Below are 21,233 nucleotides of genomic sequence, written 5' to 3' on the forward strand. Positions count from 1 at the left end.
TTTCTCTGTGCCAGAAACTCTTCTCTTTACACGTATTAACTCATTTAGACTCCATACATCCCTCGTGATATCTTGGTATCCCCATCTGTGGCAAGTTTTTGAACATTCTATGGTGACTCTTTCAATTTATCAATATATCTCTCTTACCCCACTTATCCAGAAGGAGATTTTTTTTAAAAAAATCTACTTATTAATGGTTTACAATACATCAGTCCCTTAGCAAAAAAATTCATAACATTCATATCATAAGAAAACATTATACAGAATAATAGCAGGATTTTTTCCTTATTTAGCTTGATGTCAAGGCTATTTATTTGGCCTTCAATACCATTAGTTTAAAGTAGAACACTATTTCCATCTACTAGAGTAGAACAGCTGTGTGCTTTTTCCTTTAAAAAATAAACTCTGTAATACTTTTAAAAGATGATCTGTGATTTTTCATATATCATTTAATTCTACAAACCTTTTTGATGAATCGATAAACACGAGCAGACATATCTGTGTTCAGATCCTGGCTGCACAACTTACCACCTCTGCATCCTTAGGCAAGCTCCTTCATCTTTCAAAGCCTCAGCTTTCTCATCCGTAAAATTAGGAAAATAATAGTTCTTTTACAGCATTATCATCAGAATTAAATGATATAATGTACATAAGGAGTTTAGCACAGTGTCTGGCACATAGTGATCAACAAGGGACAGAGATAGCACAGAGGGAGTGATATTTCTGTAGGAAGGTTGCAGGGAAGGCTTGCAAGAGCATGTGACAACTAAGGTGAATTTTGAGTAATGACGTTTTTAGATAGCCTAAGTGGGGACGAATGTATTTGGCAGGGGAAAGAAGATGTGTAAAGGCATGGAGAATGGAAACCACACTGTTTTGGGAGGAACTACAATTAGCAACATTAAGTCAGATTATGAAGTTTGGGAGAGGTGCGGGTGGTAAGAGAGAAGATTCTAGAGGAAGGGAAGGTCCAGATTTGGAAGTGTTTTGCATGACCAGTTAAAGAGCTTGAATTTAGCATTGGGAATAGGAGTTAGTACAGAGTTTGAAGACAGAAAGAGATGTGATCTGATTTGCATTTTAGAAAACATCACTTTGGGCAGGTGTGTGAATGATGAATTAGAAAGGTGTGATCGTGGAGACCTGGAAACCAATTAGGGGGCAGTAGTCCAAGTGAGAGATACTGAGGCCTGAACAAGGGGAAACGGCTGGGAATGGAGGGAAGCAAGATGAATCCAAGGTACCTGGGAAGTAAGATGAAGAGGAGGGGGAAGGAGAGAACTTGCTGGGATTTGTACCCAAGGCTGCTTGGCTTTTTAGCTTCATTCCATTAGGCCACAGGTGTTGGTAATTGAGTGTCGTAGACTGGAGTGGCTAATGATGCTATTAACCACAGCAGAGAATAAAGAAAGTAGCACAGGTTCTGGGGAAGGGGGGTGGTTAGTTTGTAGTGGAGGAAGAGTAGTGAATTTAACTTAGCCCTTGTGGAGTATAAGACGTGTGTAGGCCATTCATGTGAAGAGGAACAGAAGGCAGTCAAATATATGGATCTAGAGTTTGGAGTAGAGGGAAGGGCTGGAGATACAGATTTGGGAGTCTTTAGGGTAACTATGAAGTTAGGGAAATGGTTGAGATATGGAAGCCTCGCCAAAGATCTCGACATAGTTAATAACTATCTTTGGCCTTCAGTTTTACCATGTAAATGTACTCAGATTGGGCCCTATAAAAGTTTATTCGTTTATTCAGCCTCTTATTCAATGCACAGCCTGCCGTTTCATACCCTTTGCAATAGGTGGCGCTGACGCCCGGCAGGGAGAAGGCGGCAGCATAGGTTGGGCTCGGGGGCGATGGGCCGGTGCGCGGAGGTGGCGACGCTCTAGCCCAGAGCCGGGTATTCGGTGGCTTGGCCGGGTCTTCCCTGGGACTGGGGTCAGGCGGAGAAGCTCTGGCCGCGGGAAGCGCATGCGCAACCGGGTTCCCAAACATGGAGTCTTGTAGCCCAGGTCTTACCTGAATCAGGTAGGAGACAGGCGGGGAAGGAGTGACCCTCCACCTTCAGCCTCCTAGCCCAGCGGATGACTGGGCATGGGCACACTCGGGGTATGTGGCTAGTGTGCGTGGACTACACCAATCCTGGGGCCAAGCTTTGAATGATAGTGGCCTGGGAGGCCGTGAGGACCGGCTGGGGCGTGCCGGACTACGCGGAGGTTGGTGGGTGGCCGCACGAGGTGTGCGCGCCACTCGAGGGCTACGCGGGCGAAGTCCTCGGTCCTCGTCTCCTAGAACCTCGCGGTCGGACGAGAACACAGAAGTCCCCTAACCCTCGTCCGAGGCTTGACTCCCCACAGAGCGTTTAGTCACTCAGTCGGCTTGACCATCCCTCCAGGAAATCGGGTCTCGAGTTCCCGAGAGGCTGCGCCTTCCCGCTTCGGGACCTCATTGGTGGTTGGGAAGGTCGCAGCCACACGGGCCTGGGCGAATGTTGGGGGCACAGGGACGCGGCCGCACGGCGCCGGTGGGGAGGGGGTGTAGTTTTCGCTGGGAGTTGGAGCAGCGAGTGCGGGGCTGTGCAGAGCGAGTGCTTAGTAACCGGCTGGTGACCAAGCGCTGCGGTAGTAGCGGGGGTGGGGGGCACTGGAGGGCATGGTGGGGGAGGACAGCTGAAGGTTTGCGGTGTTGCTAGCAATCGAGGAAAAGAAAAACACCTGCTTCTGGGTTGACTCATCCAGGCTGGGGGAATAATTTAATGTGGAATGTAGTTTAAAAAAAAAAAAAGTGAATTGTGTGCCGTAGCCCTTTCTTCCCCAGGCAGCTAGGAAATTGCTTGTCCGTCCGAAAGAAAGCTGTTTTCCTTAGAGGACTGTGATGAGCATCAGATGAGATAATATACATGAAAGGGTAAAGAGCTATAAAAATGCAAGATATGATTTTATTTCAAATCCTTCATCCTATTTATGTGTGAGTGTATAAGATGTATTCCAGGTGTGGAACAGCAGAATAGTACCAGACTTGGGATTATGGGATGTGCCCAGTAATGCAAAGGGTGTGTAAAGATACTTTAAGGGTACTCAGTAATACTGTAATCTCTAGAAACAGTCTCTTAGGTTTATCTTATCTGGTTAATGGGTTATTCGGCTCCCTTGCTTCTCTCCTCTCCCACTTGTCTTTTGAACTTTTTTAGCCAAAGATTTTTACCCAAAAACGAGCCTGAAGAGGAAGATACCAGTCGCTTTTTGGATATATGGGTTAAATTTGATTGAGAGGGAGGTTGATGTGATTGTATGCATAATTTCTTCTATTTGTCTTGCCCTCAGCATGAAATAGCATGAAAGAGCTCTGGGCTGAGGGACACCCAGGAAAGATCTTGTTGTAGATCTGACCTTTCAGGGAGGGGTCACCCTGGCCAAGTTCCAATGCCTCTCTGAGCCTTAGTTTCTATCAGATGGGAAAAGACCTTAAAGGTCATTCATGCATTTATCCAGACCTTGCATACCTGCCGCAGGGCTACCCAACCCCTAGAGACAGCGAACTTGTCACGTCCCCAAATGGTTGAGCTACCCAGTCTCTAGACAACCCTGTTGGAAAATTCTGTATGTTGAATCGACATCTGTTTCTCTACAATTTGCACTCATTGGAGCCATACAGAATAAAATGTCTAATGCTGCTTCCACAAATATTTGAGGACTGCTAACACATTTCCCTTCTACCACTCACTCCACAAGGGTTCTTTTCTTCCAGCTAAACATGCCCGGTTATTTTAAACAGCGAGGCAGTGTGGGGTAGTGGAAAGAACGCCAGCTTTGGAGCCAGACGCATCTGCGCTCAGTTCCCAGTCCCTTCACACACTAACAGTGCTCTGAGCTGCTGTATCTTTCTCTGAAAAATATGGATGAAAGTATTCATCTAGCGAGTTATTATGAGAATTAAGGATAAATTGGGTGAAGATCCATGCTATAGTAGGAACTTAAAGTATGACAGCTGTTACACCTTCAGTGACATAATTTGCAATGCATTTCAGTCGGTCTTCTCTGAACAAATTCCTGTTTATGTGTCTCTTAATATCTGCGCTGCAGAACAAAATAAAACACTTTCTCACTAGCAGACTAGAGCAGGATTAGCTTATTCTGCGTGCTTCTCTAATTACAGTCTACAGTCTATCTACAATGTTTTTTTTGGAGCCATATCACATTGACTCACTGACAGCTAAAATCCTGACTCGCTTTATGTGCTGCTGTTCAATCAAGTTTCCCCCATCTTGAACTTCTTCAGCTTATTTGAATCGATAATTATGGCTCTTGCAAGTGGCAGTCCCAGTTCTGTCCTGTTGTCTCCATAAATATCCTTGTTGTTATATTATGGGTCTCAAACTGGGGTTCAAAAAAAATGATTATTGAACCCACAGTACCAGCCGTGCTGATCTCACCACTGTTGCACATCAGCAAGCTAATAAATGCTGAGCTTTCTACCCTCATCTTTGCACAAATCTGAGGTCTTTTTATGTGGGACTGTCTGAGAATTGGAATGTGACAGGAATGTATGATAAGCTACGGGTTGAGGGAATGCTGCTGCCTGTGATGTCGGTCGAGTGTGGTGTTTGTATCCAAGAACTGAAAGGGTGCACTGAGAACCAGCCAGAGGCAGGCTTTGGATTTATGTACGGTTACATGTTTTCTCAGGCACTCCAAATGTTTTATACCTTGGGCCAGATTCTCCCCTGGTGGAGGAAGCTTCTCTCTGTAAGTCAGGCACAGTTAAAAAACTCATTAACTGTTTGGCTTCTGGGGCATTCTCTAGCATTTTCTCCCGGCTTTAGCCAAGCTGATCTCTGTTAGTATCCTCTGTGTTTTCCAGACTCCTTGCCTCTGTGCTGGGAGGTTCTTCCAAACATGAATGCTTCCTTTGCCTAAACGAGTTACGGGTTTGAAGTCCTTCTCAACCTTGTTCCCTCCTTTTCCAAGGAGGTTTTTCCTAGCACTCTGTCCGGGAGGGTTTGTCTTGAGCATCAGACTTTGAATTCCCGTTGTCTTCAAGTGCTTCCCTTGGTCCCCTCTGCCACCCCCTCCCCCAGCCCCAGCAGTCTCCCCTCCTGTCTACCTTCTTGTTCCACGTGGGTGGACATGTTCCATGGCTTTCAGAATAAGATCCTTTGTGAGCACTCAGTCCATTAAATACAAAATTGCCTTCATCTTGGATGCTGGTGCTTCTGGTATGGTGAGAATGAAAGTACGGAATTGTTTGTAGGACTCATAGGTTCCATTGACAGTAAATACGAAAAACTATAATGCCATGTTTGTTATATATTGTTGTCTTAGTTAAAATAGGAAAGTCTTTATTCTGTTGAAAGGACCGATTTAAATTTTGCTGAGTAATTAATTCCGTCCTTAAAAGGTGGTGGTTCGTTAAAATAGGTAATCTTCCACTTGTTAAGGGGAGTAATTTAAATTTCATTAAGTAACCAATTAAGGCCACAGAGGGTTTAAATCCATCGGTGGCTCCTCATTTTCTTCAGGACAAATTGTAAACTCCTTAGGATGAAATACTCTTTCTAGCCTAATTTTTTGTCTACCAGAGCCACGGCCCAAAGGACTTGGAGTTTTCCCCAAAGGTTGTGCGGTCCTGCGCCTCCGGTGCTTTGCGAATGCCGTCCCCTCTGGTTGGAATGCTCTTTGTCTCTGGTAAATGTCTATTCATCATTCAAGACAACCCTTTCCCCCTCCCCTTAATTACTTCCTCCCCTGTGCGCCCTCAAATTCTTGTACTTATTCATGCAGTATTTATTAGGAGTCTGCTTTGTGGCCAGCGCCGTGGCAGGCTCTGGGGATACAAAAGGTGAATAATACTTGGGCTCGGGCGTTGAGGGGCTTGCATGTTAGGGGGAGGGGGCCAACCTGTCACAAAACGCTGATAGGAAATTAAAGGGAAAATTTAAGCACCGTCAGTTCTTGTGTGTCATCCTCACCGGATGGACAGCAGCTCGCTTTGGGGGCAGGGTCAATTCCTCCTTCGTCTTTGCACCCCTGGCTCTTAGCGCTCTGGAGGTGCTAAATTAGCATTGGTTTCATGAACCTCGGAATCGACACCAGTAGAGGTGTACCCTGGATTGCGCCACACGTTTTGGTGACACGCTCATAGATGGCGGTTTCTCCTATGTCTGACTGGTGCCCTCAGCTCCCTGGCACACTGTGAGGTGCCGGGTGGGCTCGGCTGGCCCGGCCTTTCGCCCAGATGTTCGGAATCTTGCTCGCCCGCGCTCTGGGCAGCGGAGTGGCGGGGCGGCCTGGGCGGGCGCGAGTGGAAGAGAGGCCTGCAGCGCCCCCGCTGGAGGGAGCTGGCACCGCTCGGGCTGCCTGGCTCGCTCACAGCCCACGCGTTTGTCAGGAATTCAATTTACAGCCAGAAAACGAACAGACACTGATTCTCTACACTTTTCTCTTCAAAGGCGCGATAGATGCCTTTTAAAGGATTGTGGATGAAGAAAAAATCCTTCTCTCTTTTCCGTACCACTGGGGCCCTCGCATTGTGATTCAATCTTAAATAAATGCATAAACAAAGGGAGCTTTAGTCTCATAATTCGACCGATCATTCTTTCCGGCACAGGACGGGCTAGTGCCGGGAGTGGGTGCCGCGGGAGGGCTGCAGCGGGCCTCGGGCACGCCGACCACGTCGTGCTGCCGCAGAGGAAACGTGCCCGACGCCGCGGCGGTGGCTGACCGAGAGAGCCCAGACTTGCCGCAAGTTGGCCCCTTTTTTTTGCTCTCGAGCGGCCGTCCCTTGAATCAGCCGATTACCTCTGCGGTAGCCCAGCCGAGCTTGTCGTTCCCTAGCCGCTCGGTTGTGCCCTTGGTGGGTACCTATAGTTAGAGACCTAGGAGGTGTTGGGCGCTCAGGGACCTATGCTTTGGCCCGGGCACTCGAGTGGTTCAGAGCCCCCGCCTGAGAGCGGATCGCGAGCGGGATGTGAGCCGGCGCCACAGCGGAAGCCCTGGTCCCACTGCATCTGAGGTCGAGCGGCCACCTCTGGGGCTGGGGGTGGGGGGGCCTATGGGTGGTCTCGGGGGAGGTGATGGAGTCTCAGGAAGTCTGTCGTCTCTTCCTGCAGTGTTAACTCGCCAGAGGAGGATTTTTGCTATAGAACCTGTGGTTCAGGGTAGGGGGCCGTGAGGGAGCAGCGGGGTGCTGGTGGGGGTCAATACCCCTGAAGATGCCCTCCGGAGCAGCTGCTGTAGGAGGGGCGCCCCATCCTTGCGCCCTCAGCGGGGCTGCGGGGAAGGGGGTGGCTTCGGCGGGAGGGGCACTGCGGCGCGGTGGGCGGGCCAGGGGCGGGGCGCGGGTGGGCTCTAAAAGTCGGTGCCCACTCGCTCTGCGCTGCCGCGGCCACCAGCACATCCCGGCGCATCACGGCGGGCGGCGCCTCCTCTGCGGCAACCGCGCCTTGCGCATTGCCGCAGCGCACGTCCCGGTGGCCGCTCGCTGCTTGCCGCGGCCGAGCCGCCCTCGCGGGCTGTGGGCTGCGCCCGGCTGCCGGCCGACCCTGCACCGCTGCGGGCGTTGCGGCGCGCCCTTTGCTCAGGGCCGGTGTGCAGGCGGCATGGGATAAGACGCCACCATGGTGCGCCGAGATCGCCTCCGCAGGTGGGTGCGTGGTGGGCGCTGGGGGGGCGTGTGTGACTGGCTTGCAGCCGTCGTCCCCAAATGGGGTGCGGGCCAGCGGGTGGGACTTTGCCCGTGCGAGCTGGGGCTGCCAGAGCGCGACTCCCGCAGTGGAGGGAAAGTCTCCGGAGGGTGAGGGGCATGCATTCCTGTCCTCTGAGCCCGTTCTACCTGCTTGGAAGGGGATGTCTCGCCTGCACACAGTAGAATGTTCAGAACGCCTGATCGCCCTGATTTAGGATTTCTAGATCCTGGTATCTCTCTGATGCAATTTAGAATTTCTAGATCCTGGCGTCACCCTGTGCGGTTTAAAATTTCTAGACCCTGGTAGCGCCCTGGAGTGACTTAGGATTTTTAGACCCTGGTATTACTCTGATATGGTTTACAATTTTTAGACCTCGGCATCACCCTGGCATGATTGAGGATTTTTAGACCCTGGCATCGCCTTGGTGCGATTGACGGTTTTTAGATCCTGGTGTCACCCTTGTGCGATTGAGGATTTTTAGATCCCAGTACCCCTAGGTGTGAATTAGTGTTTCTCGACCCGGGTTTCACTTTGACGCGACTTAAGATTTTTAGACCCTGGTAACGCCTTGGCGCGATTAGGGTTTTTACACCCCAGCATCGCCTTGGCGCGGTTTAGGGTTTCTAGACCTGGGTTTTGCCTTGGCGTGAATTAGGATTTTAACATCCGAATATCACCCTGACACGATTTAGCGTTTCTAGACCCCTGCATCGCCCTGGCGCGATTTAGAATTTCGAGATCCCGGTATTGCCCTGCGGTGATTTAGGATTTGAAGACCCTGGTGTCGCCGTGGCGTGAGTTACCGCATAGGTGTGACTAGAATTGGCAGTGTCTTATCACCGAGGCGTAAGTATTTTTGAGATTTCAGTAACAGGAAGCCAAGTGAGAATGATGTGACCAAACTCATAATATTACACATGAATTATTTGCATTGGTTTACAAAATAGTTCATAGTCTCACCGCGATGCTGTAAAGTGGGCAGGTTTGGTGGTATTAAATGTGTGTATTTTTCCTATTTACAAGATGAAGAAATAAAGGCTCGGAAAGGTTCATTAATTTCTGGAAGGTTTGTTACTGGGGTTTGCTGAATTTGTACTCTTGATTCTTGGCTCATCAAAGAATGGAGATTTGGGTCAAAAAATGTTTAATCTATTTTGCCTACTGACTGCCTGATTGCTTACGTACTAAAAATCCTAAAATGTTGTTGGGGGCATTTTTACTGAAGTAATTAAGACAGAAAGCGGCTTTCTGAGGGGTTGCCTCTTCGCTTTCTTAGCGTAAAAGAGAAGGAAGAGGTGCGGGGTGAGGGTGTCCCGAGCAGAGTCTGTCTGTCCTTCCCCTCACCGCCCCGCACGGTGGGCGGCGGCGGGGCGGGGGAGCCTCTCCTGCTCAGCTCCTCTCGTATCCCTCCCCGGCTCTCTGCTGAGTCACTGCAGAGACTCGGCTGCTGGAACCCGTCAATGAATGAGATGAGAAGTATGGGGATCAGGGGTGATGAAATGCGCAGGTGAAAATGTATAAGCTTAAGTCCAGGACAGATAGCGCTTAGAAATGATCATCTAAACCTGATACTTTTTGTCATCTCACCTTTTCAGGAGATAATGGGATGTAGCCTACTACTACTGTGGGGGGTGGATATTTTGATATAATGGTCATGTTCCGGGCATTTTTTCTAATCATTTCTTAATCTTTAATCTTTCTACCTTGGAAGGTAGAACCAAATCACTGGGTCTGTTTTATGGATATGCACTTCAGAGGGGGGAAGAAAAAAAAGACCGCCCTAGTGACACCTTAAAAATAGGCAAAGGAGCTGAGATTCTCTGTGGATGTGAAACTACAGGCTCTTATTTTTTGAAAAAAACTCTAAAATAAATAAATATCTTGTGAGTTGGATTAGTTTGTTAGAGATTGTGGCCAGATTACAGGTAATATGGTAGAAGGGTACAGACACAAAGACATTTCCACCAGGGCTTTCACAATTAATTCTCCTTATTTATAGTTCTGTGTCCTTGACAATTCTTATTTTAGTTTTAGAAGGTATTTCCATTCTGGCTGTTTTTAAGAGAATTTCCATTCTACTGATGGTTCTTTCCCTGGTGGCCATCAGGAGTCATAAGCTAGAAACAGAGGGGACTGTTTCTAACTCCCGTTTAGCACTTCTTGTCATTGTGGATGAATTGATCTGGACCTTTGAAGTCCTGGGCATGGGAAGGTTGGGTGTGCAAATCCGTGCTTTCCTCCCCCAAACAAAATCAGTTCCCAGATGCTCTGCCCCCTTTTTTGGGGGGATGGGAAGGAAGGGGCATCCTAAGAAATTAAATAAATGGGGGAGCTTCCTCAAGAGTCTGCTAAGAAAAGCAGAAATATAATCTGCTGCCGTGACCTCTCAAGAGATTAGATATTCAGGGTCATGACAAAGCTGCTTACGTTGGAATATACAGGGCACCTATCTTCTTAACTTTCACAGACTCTTTACCCTGAGCAGTTTCTCAGCACAAATCCAGATAGTAGTAGCAAACTGGACTTCACTGGAGTCAGAGGGTTGATAAATATTAGAAAATCAAGAGCAGCTCTCTGCTTTAGGACATGTGATGTTCCTACGTATTTTTTTTAACAAACATTTGTTTAAAAAAATTTATATATATATATATACGTAAAACATTTTACCGGTGCGGGGCTGGTGGGTAGATGGTAGAGCTTTTAGAGTAAATATGAAGGGAACCCTCCCTCCCCCCAGGAAGCCTTGATAAAAGACAATGAAGTTACTTAAGTAATTTATCTTCCTTTTACTTTATATAAAACCTCTACAGCAGGTCTTGGGAAGAGCACAAGGGGAGGGGCTGTGCGGTTAAAATGGGACGAAGTTGAGGGGGAAGATTACATATGAAAATAGTTATTTTTTCCTTAAAATTAGAATGATGAGCAAATATGGTGATTGCCATAGCAGGCAGAGTACACTTACATTCTTGGTAAATTTTCTGCCATGGTTGACATGGAGGACAAGGTAGTCCCCACATGGTACAGAAATTCCCCACCCTGTTTTACCAGTTTGGGGCTTGTGTTAGAATCGTGTACAATGTCACCCAACTGCTTACCCCAGGTTTCTGATTTTCCTACAGGATGAGGGAGTGGTGGGTCCAGGTGGGGCTGTTGGCTGTGCCCCTGCTTGCAGCCTATCTGCACATCCCGCCCCCCCAGCTTTCCCCTGCTCTTCACTCATGGAAGTCATCAGGCAAATTTTTTACCTACAAGGGACTGCGTATCTTCTACCAAGGTAAGAACAGGGCTCTTGAAACACTCTGCATGTAGAGGTTCCGTGGGTCCCTCTGAGGTACTTATTTTGCATCCATTGGTCTCTGTTGCCCCTCAGTGATGGAGGGGAAAACCCTCTTTTTCTGTATAGTGTCCATTTGAAGGAATGGACTAATTCCCCTCATTAACTTGATAGCAGGGAAACTCAAAAAAAATTGCTGGGAGGGTGAGGGTGGTGGAATGGAGATTCCAATGTCCATAGACTGACTTGTTAGTATAATTTATTTATTTATTTTTTCTGATTTTGACTTTAACATCTTTATTGGAGTATAATTGCTTTACAGTGGTGTGTTTCTGCTTTATAACAAAGTGAATCAGCTCTACATATGCATATGTTCCCATAACTCCTCCCTCTTGCGTCTGCCTCCCACCCTCCCTATCCCACCCCTCTAGGTGGTCACAAAGCAGCGAGCTGATCTCCCTGTGCTATGCGGCCGCTTCCCACTAGCTATCTATTTTACATTTGGTAGTGTATATGTGACCAGTATAATTTACTTTGTAGCCTGATTTGCAGTGATAGATAGTACTGGCTTTCTTTTGTGAGCGCCCCTAGTGTCCGATAATATAAACAGCGTCCATAGATACAGCTGCCATTGGTTCTGTTCCCCCCATCCCTGATTTCATTTTATTGTTTCTGTAAAGATTATTTGTTATATGTATAACTAAATGTGATTTAAGTCTTATACCTTTGTCTAAGTTAATTTGCTAATAATTATTATGACTGCTACTTACCAATTAATTACCTTATGCTAGGCATTGAATTATATTTTCAACCTTCATAATTTCGTTTAATCTTTACAACAGTACTTGGAGGTAGGTGCTATTCACCTCATTTTATAGGTAAAAGGAATGAGAAACAAGATTGGAAAAGATTTCTTTTGGGCGGGGGTCAAGAGCAATAACGAAAAATGTTTGTCATAAACCGTTTTTCATTATTGCTCCTGACCTCCTCTCATTCGTTATATTCAACTAAAAGTAAGTATATAATTTTCTTTATGTTGGTCACTTAGGTTGTTTCTAGTTTTCCAATGTTTTAAATAATGTTAAAGGGAAATCTCCATGTATGTGTTAATTTTTTCCTTATTTTTTCAAATAGTACTACATGTAAATGAAATGATTTATTTGCATGGATTCTCAAGAATAAGACTCCTAGGCTAAAGTATATAAAATTTTTCATTGCTTCTAACTAAATTATTTTTGTAAACCTTATTATCAAATTCTCATGCCAGTGGCAGTATATGAATCTATCAGTTTTAATCTAATACTATTTTTTATTAGCAAGGCTACTTACTGTTTAAATATTTGGATAATTTAAAAGATGTTTATACATTAAAAATGTTCATGTTTATGTTGATTAGCCTTTTTTTATAGTTGCTAGAATTTTGCAATAGTTGAGCATTATGCTTTTAATATTCAGTTGAGTCTCCTCTGCGGGAAATAAAATTGTTGGACAAATGGCATAAACTGAGGCACTCACTGGGTTGAGGAAGGGAATTTTTGCGAGGCCATTAATAATAGGTACAAAGAACTTGTAGTTATTAAGTTGTGACTGTATACTTTTAACTGTGAAGCTTTACTTTTTACTGTGGAAAAGCAATTTACATATTAATGATACAGAATAAAGGGAGAAATGAGGAAATACTTCTTAAAAATCTAGGTGAAAGTAAGCAGTCTGCCGTCAAGTATTTTCATATAAAGTGAGCTATTTACGTTTTTAAAAAATTGTAGTTGATTTACAATATTATATTAGTTCAGGTGTAGAACATTAGTGATTCAGTATTTTAATAGATTATACTCCATTTAAAGTTATTATAAAATATTGGCTATATTTACAATTTTTAAATATACAGAATAAAAGAAAACAGATATCAAATGCTTATTCTTACGTAAAGCAATAAGCTTGCATTTTAAAAGAAATCTAATATTTTAATTTCATTAATTTGGTCAGGGTTTCTTGTCCTTTATACCAGATTATTTAGATTTTTCATATCTTCAAGGTTATTTTCTTAGGGCATCAGCCTAACTGATCTCTCTCCTCTTCCCAGACTCTGTGGGTGTGGTTGGAAGTCCAGAGATAGTTGTGCTTTTACACGGCTTTCCAACGTCCAGCTATGACTGGTACAAGGTAAGGAAATCAGACTTCTGGGTCCTACTATGCCTTTAAAAATCCAAAATCGAGGATTTTGTTGTCAGCACTGGAAGACTTGCATATTTGAGTTGCTTAATAAAATAGGATTAAATGTAGAACTGTTGCTCATTTACTGTAAGGGAGTAAAAAAGTCTTTGGCAATCTGGGAGGGATCATTGCCAAGTTAAAAAGTGCTGGAGTTCCTCCCTCAATGGAGATTAATTGTAAGGAATAAAGCACTTTCCAGGAGGATCATTTGTGGGCCTGTGGTGGTTTCATGAGATTTTCCCTTTATCGAAGTCTGTTTATTAAGCTGAGATAGGGATGAAACTCCTTTGCTGCTGTAGGTTGGAGAAGAGGAGGAGCAGGATTAGAAAAACCAAACCATCCCTTTCCTTCTTGTAGATTTGGGAAGGTCTGACCCTCAGGTTTCATCGAGTGATTGCCCTTGATTTCCTAGGCTTTGGCTTCAGTGACAAACCGGTAAGCAGCATCTAGATGGGGCAGTGTTGCGGGATGGGGGTAGGCAAGGATGGAGGGGTCAGGCTGGCAGACACACCTGCACCCTTGACTTCACCCTGTGTATCTGGGCTCTCCTTTCCCTAGAGACCACATCACTATTCCATATTCGAGCAGGCCAGCATCGTGGAGGCTCTTTTGCGGCATCTGGGGCTCCAGAACCGTAGGATCAACCTGTTGTCTCACGACTATGGGGATATCGTTGCTCAGGAGCTGCTCTATAGGTCAGTGAAGCCATGACTTGTGTACGATTCCCAGGTTTCACTCGTTTAAGATGAGAGAAGTACATTGTTCTGGGTTCTTTCTAGCCCTTTTCCCTCTTGGGAGTTTGTCTTCAGCTGCTCAGTAAGCTATGCGTTTCCCTCCCCGTCTCTAGGTTCAAGCAGAATCGATCTGGTCGGCTTACCATCAAGAGTCTCTGTCTGTCGAATGGAGGTAACTGCCTTGGAGGCGGGTGGAAAGTGAGGTGTAGCCTAGAGGGCCACATTTAGATACGGCAGTGACGTCTAAATGGTAATCTGATGGTACTGCAAACAGACCCAAGCAAAGTAGTGGATCTTTACCTCTTTCATGCCATGAACCACTTTGTGGCCTGGTGAGATTTACTGATGCTTTCTCAGAATAATGTTTTTAAATATAGAAAATAAAGTAAGATTACAAAGGAAACTGATTATCTTGACATAAGTTAATAAAAAACTGTGTTGTAGTAAGATGTGCTTTTAAAAATGTATTTAATGCATTTTCCAGCAAGATCTTGTGGTGTGTCTGGTAACAACTGTGATTAGAAGTGGTGGGGAGTGCAGATGATATTTTGCAATCTCTGTGACAACTGCAGTGGGTTCTGCAGACATTTGAGATGAAGCCACAGGTGCTTCTACTACTTACTACTGTGGTTTGTATCATAAACTCTCAATTCACAGCAGTGCCAAGTTTCAGTTGGAAATTAGTGAGCCCTTGATTAGACCTTTTGGAGATGTTTCTTGTTCTTTGCCTGCCATTGAGCCTGGCTTGTAAATCCATGAATATCCAGGTGTCCCCTGAATACCTTAAGGGCAGATTGGGAGAGGAGTCTGTTTGTCCCTTTATCAGCAACACTCATGGCTTTCTTCCATTGACTCTGGAAAAAAACGGAAACGGAAAAGCTCTAGGTTTTTTGAAGGATCTACACTTCTGAAAAATCTCTGGTTTCCTTTGCAGCCCGAATAGTTAACAACATATGTATTTTGAAGAACGGGTGGAAACGCTAAGGGGAGCCAGAGTCTAGTCGTCAGCAGTGTGGAGGACCATGACATACTTTTCCCTTCTCTCTACAGTGGGGAAAGTGATCCCAGTGGGCTAGAATTTGACCTGGTAAACACAGAATTCCCTGGAGAAATAATAAATGACAGTACTAAGTTTTTATTTGTAGTTTGGTTTTTGGCAGTAAAAGCCCTCAAGGTGACTAATGGGGTGAATTGTCTCCGATAATGGGCCTATGTTTGGCCTAAGATTGTTGGTAAGTAACTACCCCAAGTCTCTTCTCCTACAGGTATATTTCCTGAGACTCACCGTCCTCTCCTTCTCCAAAAGGTTGGTTACTCCACTGACTAGATCTTTAGTTTTTAAGGTTTATACTGATATAAATAATGCTGGTATCTTTATAACGGCCATACCTGCTCTCATGGGCTGTAGTTAAAATCCGTTTCATCATGAACTCATGTTAATGAAGTTAATTTTTTCCTTAATAAAGGAAAAATAAAGCAGTAGAAGTGACCCCTAGATAAATAAAGGCTTATTTCTGAGAATGAGAGCAACAAATATTTGGAGAAGTACAGCTGTCTAAAGAGTTGTGTCATTAGCATGATGTTTGAACAAATTGGGATCCTAGTCTAAAGTTGAATATATCAGTTAAAAGTCTTTGGGATTTAGGGAAGTCTAGAATGTAATCTTAAAGGGAATTAGAAATAGGTTTGTTTTCTATGGGAGAAGAATGTGGGTAAGCAAAACAAGAAACTAAAAGCCAGTAGATTTGGCTAAAGTCGTTTTTTAGTTCCTGGTATAAAACCTTTTATCCTGGATAGTTGGTTTCTTTCTTTGGACTGTTGATTGTTGCTTTTACACTTATAGCTTCTCAAAGATGGAGGCATGCTGTCACCCATCCTCACGCGACTGATGAACTTCTTCGTATTCTCTCGAGGGTAAGTCATTGTCAGACACTGATTCACTTCAGCATGGGAGCAATGTAGTGAAAAGTTGCTGCCATTAAAGTTCTGGGCCAAATCTTAGGGTTTGACCCTTTAAAGTAAAGGTGTTGACCACTGCCAGGCAAGTAGTAGAAGGAATTCATAAACCAGTCAAGGGTCAGACATACATGACCTGAGGTTCCAATCATACTTGATGTACTGAGTTCTTCTCACACTTACCTTTCTGCTTTTTTGGACTTGTTCAGTCTTACCCCGGTCTTTGGGCCATACACCCGACCCTCTGAGAGTGAACTGTGGGACATGTGGGCAGGGATACGCAACAATGACGGGAACTTGGTTATTGACAGGTAAGAAATAACCCTTTGCTTTGGTTTCCAGAGACACTTTTTTGGGGAAGTGGGGAAAGATGTGGGATTGTGTGTTCTGTTCCTTGCTTTCATAACCACAAGAAGAGTGGTTAAGACCTATGAGGCAAACCAAAAACTCATGCTCTGTACTTTCTAAGAAGAAAGAAATTGAGAATAGAGTGAGCTCTGAGCCTAAGCCATTTGGCACCGTAAGTTTGGATAAACAGCTGCAAATTCTAATGCTAATTTAGTCTGTAACTGACTGACTGGCAAATCGTCTTTGGACCTTTTGTCAATAGTAAATGTTTCAAAATGTCTAATCATAATTCTGAAAGGTGCTTAATGCCTCTCTCAAAGTACAGATTGTTTCCTTTTTCATATCTTTTCTATAGCAACAGGGACTGAGAAGGGAGGTTTCTCTGTCTTGTACAAAGAATCCCTATGCCTTGGTTCAAACGAGAACGTAGCCACTTTCACAGAGGGACCTAGAGATAGTGTATCCAGAACTACTTGGGGTAAGGCCCTGTCTCTTTGCCAGCTGGGTCAGTGTAGCTTCCAGTGTGTTAACTGGTGGCTGTGCTGGGAACTGTGAGGTCGAGGGAGCCATTCCTCCCTAACCCCCATGGGACCCTTGAAGATTCATTTTAATATAAAAAACTGAAAAACAAAGCCCTCTTGTAAAATTCCCTTGTGCTTTCAAGAAACTAAATACCATTTCTAAGAGGTGATCTTTGAAGTGCAGAATAATTAGAATACATGAGTTTGAGTTCTGAAATGTAGCTATGACATCCTACACTGTAGGATGAAGACTCTGCCTCCATTGTATCTGTGGTCAGATGAAATGCAGAGGTGGAAGCTTTGTGCTCATGAACTTCTACACCGAGTATTTTAGAAGTAGATGCCAATTTAGAGATCATGTAGTTCAGTCTCTTAAAGATGAGGAAAGATGTGTGTGTTACCAACAACTTTTGAGTCACAGAGCTTGTTAGTGGTGAAGCCAGAATCAGAACTCTAGTCCCAGACTTCAGTCACATGTAATCCAAAGTAACTTCCAGCCTTCCTAGATTTCATTCCCTGCTTAATCAACACAAAGAACCATTAATTCTAACATCGATAGTAGGCATGATCACTGCCGTAGCTACGTGGTGGTGAACTCTAGAGGTTAACAGAAATGGGTACATTAAGTGGGCCGTTCCCAGGAAGGCCAGGTTGCTTCTGGATTAAGAAAACATACTGATCGTGTTCAGTAGGCTGTGTTCCTTGTGGTTCCTGTCAGGCCTTTGCATCCCCATAGCAAAAAAAAGTTTCTTGTTTTACTCTTGCTGACTTCTCTGTCCTATAGTCTCTTGCAGTACATCAATCAAAGGAAGAAGTTTAGAAGACGCTGGGTGGGAGCTCTTGCCTCTGTATCTATTCCCAGTGAGTATTTCTATATTACCTCTTTTTTCTTTTTTTAAATAAAGTTTACCTTGGGCTGCGTTGGGTCTTAGTTGCAGCGCACGGGCTTCTCATTGTGGTGGCTTCTCTTGTTGCAGAGCACAGGCTCCAGGCATGCAGGCTTCAGTAGTTGTGGCACAAGGGCTCAGTAGTTGTGGCTCGCGGGCACTAGAGCGCAGGCTCAGTAGTTGTGGCGCACGGGCTTAGTTGCTCTGCAGCATGTGGGATCTTCCTGCACCAGGACTCCAACCCAGGTCCCCTGCATTGGTAGGCGGATTCTTAACCACTGCGCCACCAGGGAAGTCCCTCTATATTACCTCTTGATAGGAAAACTGAGGTACTATGGGTTAAATAATTGCCAGACTTAGCAAACAAAGATACAAGATACCTAGCTAAATTTGAATTTCAGATAAACAACAAACACCTATTTAGGATAAGTATATGCTACGCAGTATTTGAGATATACTAAAAAAAAAAATCCTTATTTGAAGTTCAGATGTAACTGGCCATCCTTTATTTAATCTGGCAGCCAGTGACATGTGTTGAAGAGAAGTATATAAAACATTGGGATCCTGTTGCAAAGGGAGTTGGTGTCTCTGTCAGGAGTGAGAGTTAGACCAGTTTCTGTGCTGTGCATTGTCAGTAGCTGCCACATTCAATGCTGAATTGCTGGGACAGCAGGCTGTTTAGATTACTAATAAAGAGGCTATAGGTGGTCTCTTCTTATTTGTCTCTTCATTCTTACGGATTTAAAAAAGAAATTCAGCGCACTATCTCACACAGAGTAATTAGTGCTCAGGATATCATTGGTTGATTTCAAATGTCAAGGGTCAATTATAACTGAAGAGAGAGACTTAAAGAATTACACTCTTCTGGATTTATAAAAATGGAATGTTGGAAGTGGGGCTTATTCCTTTTGGTCCAGGGCACAGAAGAGATGAAGGGACTGAATGGTTGTTTACAGGAGAAAAGGTCTCAAATGGACTGATTTTTAGGCTTATTCCCATATGTTCCTTGTAACCTACTTATTGAAAGAAGCTAGGTTTTCTATTATAAAAAAAATTATTTAAAGAAAAAAAAATTTTTTGAGGGGTAGTTAATTTTACAGTGGGAATAGGAAAATGGATGTGAGAGCTGTTAATAATTCATTCCTTTTCCCTTTCCTAGTTCATTTTATCTATGGGCCACTGGATCCAGTGAATCCCTATCCAGAGTTTTTGGAGCTGTACAGGTGAGTCTCCCTCAGGGGGTCTTTGTTTTCTTAGTACCTCATCCCGACAGTGGTGAACAGGATTGTCTGCTGAGGCAAATCTAGCCTCTGTCTCTGACCTCACTGGCTGTTCATCTAGGAAACACATAACAGAGGATGAAATGGGGGATCTTACTCTCACATAATGTAAAGATCAGGAAATTCAGTTATACATTCTCTTGGTTTATACAGTCTGTTTTCACTATCATGGTTACTACATGTTCCAATATGTACAGGTAAGAAACAGCTATCACGTAAACCAAGGAATGGAAGTGGATATATTTTAAGAAACGTTTGCTTTAGTCTGATTGTAAAGCCAGCTCATTGGCCTCAGCTGAGGAGACTGCATGGGGAGAATGAACTGTGGGAAAGTGCCTTTGCAGGTTGTTCTTCTCTCTAGGTATTTATTTGGAAGGTGTCGGAATATGAGAGCTTGATTATGTCACATAAAAATGTTCCATACCTTCACATGGCCTAGTAGAAACAGCCCAGTAGTAAATAGCTTACATTTAATTTTAAACAAAAATACCCTCTCTCATCTCCTCAGGTTAAGCAAGGTCTTTTGTTATCTTTACTTGGACAGTGAATTGCTGAATGGCCCACTTCTCCAAGGAGCTGGAAGTCATCCCGCTCTGACATGTGTTGTATATGTGTTATATTTTCACGTTGTTGTCTGCTGGAATATGAGCATTTAAAAACTAGTCTGTATACATCATAAATGGAATTGGCAAGTTTATCTGCCTAAGATAGATATAATTCCAAAGTAGAAGGTGAATAAGCTCTTTGTTGGTTCCTTCCAGTGTGGTATGTCCACAGGGGCGTTTACTAGGGCTGCCCACTGGCTTACATCCCTCCCCCTCCCTCCAGCCTCAAGTTCACCTACATGCTGTTCTCTTCCACTAGGAAAACGCTGCCGCGGTCCACAGTGTCGATTCTGGATGACCACATTAGCCACTATCCACAGCTAGAGGATCCCATGGGCTTCTTGAATGCATATATGGGCTTCATCAACTCCTTCTGAGCTGGAAAGAGTAGCTTCCCTGTATTACCTCCCCTATTCCCTTATCTGTTGTGTATTCCACTTAGCAAGAAACGCCCAAAAGAGGTCCTGGCCACCAAACACTATTCTCTCACAAAAGTCCACCTGACTCACACTGGTGAACAGCATATAGTAAAAAGCCAGCAGAAGCTCTAAGGGTGACCTAGTAGTCCACCTCCCATTCCTTTGACATCTGATCAAGTGTATGGACTTGCCTTTGTCTTTGTGTTATTAGGAAATTCTGATGGGCACTACTACTCACTGATGCAGAAAGACAGACAGACATTCATTTGCATAAAAGTCTTTGAAACACTTCTATGGACTTTTCTGAAATATTTAGAAATGCTAATTTCTGGCCCTGATTGGAATTATCTAAAGGTGCCACCTTCACCTTGCCTTGAATGGCTTTAATTCTCTAAGTGACACAGCTTTAAGCGAGAATGAGGCTCCCTTGTCATAACTTTGGATTTAGTTTCATTAGCTGCTTCTAACTGTAGTCATTTTGTTAGACTTTGGTTTCAATAATGCAGTATTCTAAGTATACTTTAAGACTATGATTTACCTACACGTATTATGTATGTATTTTATAAGGACACTAAACCAGCAGACACCTACTCTAGCAGAGTAGTTTAACCTTATTAACCATGTTTCATTTCTGAGTAAATTGAACTAAAGCCAAGCTATTTACAGAATTTCCTAAAATCACAGAACATTAAGGACAGTAGTCTCTGTGCCAGAGATTTACTGTTATTTGCTGTTAGAACTGGTCTTTCCAGCTAATAACAGTCGGACTTGTCATACCTCAGTGCTTAGAAGCATGTCCCTCCTGAGCCAGAGTGGAGAGGAGGGGATCGTTGTACAGTCCAAGTTAGCAGGCTGAACATATACCGATTGCTTAACTTCTCGTTAGTTGTCCCAGAGAGGGTTCCTCATGTAGCTCAGCAATTCCTGTACTTTACAGACGGGAAAGTTCCAGAAACTTTAAGAACAAAGTCTGAAAGTTCTATGAGCAAATGGTGCTGAATACTTTTTTTTTTTAAGCCACAGTTTCATTGTCTTAGTTAAAACAGGATTATTAAGTGGTGATTTTAAATTCTTTTTTTTATTAGCAACTTCAAGTATAACAACTGGAATAAGTGTTTATTTTCTATTAATAAAAATGAATTTTGACAAAAGTGGACTCTGGCTCCCGCTCCCCCACCACCCCTCTGGGATAAAAGCTTTCCAACATTGCCAGGAGCTTTCAGATACACAGTGAATTAAAGAATTTAATGAAGTTAAGCAGCTGGGGCATAGGATAGTATTTGATTTTCAAGATCACCCAAAGCTGTACTACCATACCAA

General features: G+C 44.1%; 1 protein-coding gene across 3 annotated transcripts; it reads left to right on the plus strand.

Moving 5' to 3' along the window:
- The first annotated feature begins 1,954 nt into the window (after positions 1-1,954).
- Positions 1,955-21,150, plus strand: MEST (mesoderm specific transcript). 3 transcript variants are annotated; one of them, XM_082633068.1, is made up of 12 exons: positions 1,955-2,019; positions 10,795-10,949; positions 13,033-13,112; positions 13,521-13,598; positions 13,722-13,858; positions 14,011-14,069; positions 15,163-15,203; positions 15,741-15,811; positions 16,063-16,164; positions 17,507-17,583; positions 18,769-18,832; positions 19,754-21,150. In XM_082633068.1, exons 2-12 carry the CDS (start codon positions 10,796-10,798, stop codon positions 19,869-19,871), a joined length of 981 nt encoding a protein of 326 aa, XP_082489194.1. In that variant the 5' UTR covers positions 1,955-2,019; position 10,795; the 3' UTR covers positions 19,872-21,150. The 3 variants fall into 3 exon arrangements, with proteins under 3 accessions (XP_082489194.1, XP_082489193.1, XP_082489195.1); XM_082633067.1 differs by lacking the exon at positions 1,955-2,019 and adding an exon at positions 7,360-7,632; XM_082633069.1 differs by lacking the exon at positions 1,955-2,019 and adding an exon at positions 8,339-8,521.
- Positions 21,151-21,233: the final 83 nt, after the last annotated feature.

Source organism: Mesoplodon mirus (genome assembly GCF_964341445.2).
Source record: "Mesoplodon mirus genome assembly, chromosome: 9".
NCBI classification, from domain to species: Eukaryota; Metazoa; Chordata; class Mammalia; order Artiodactyla; family Ziphiidae; genus Mesoplodon; species Mesoplodon mirus.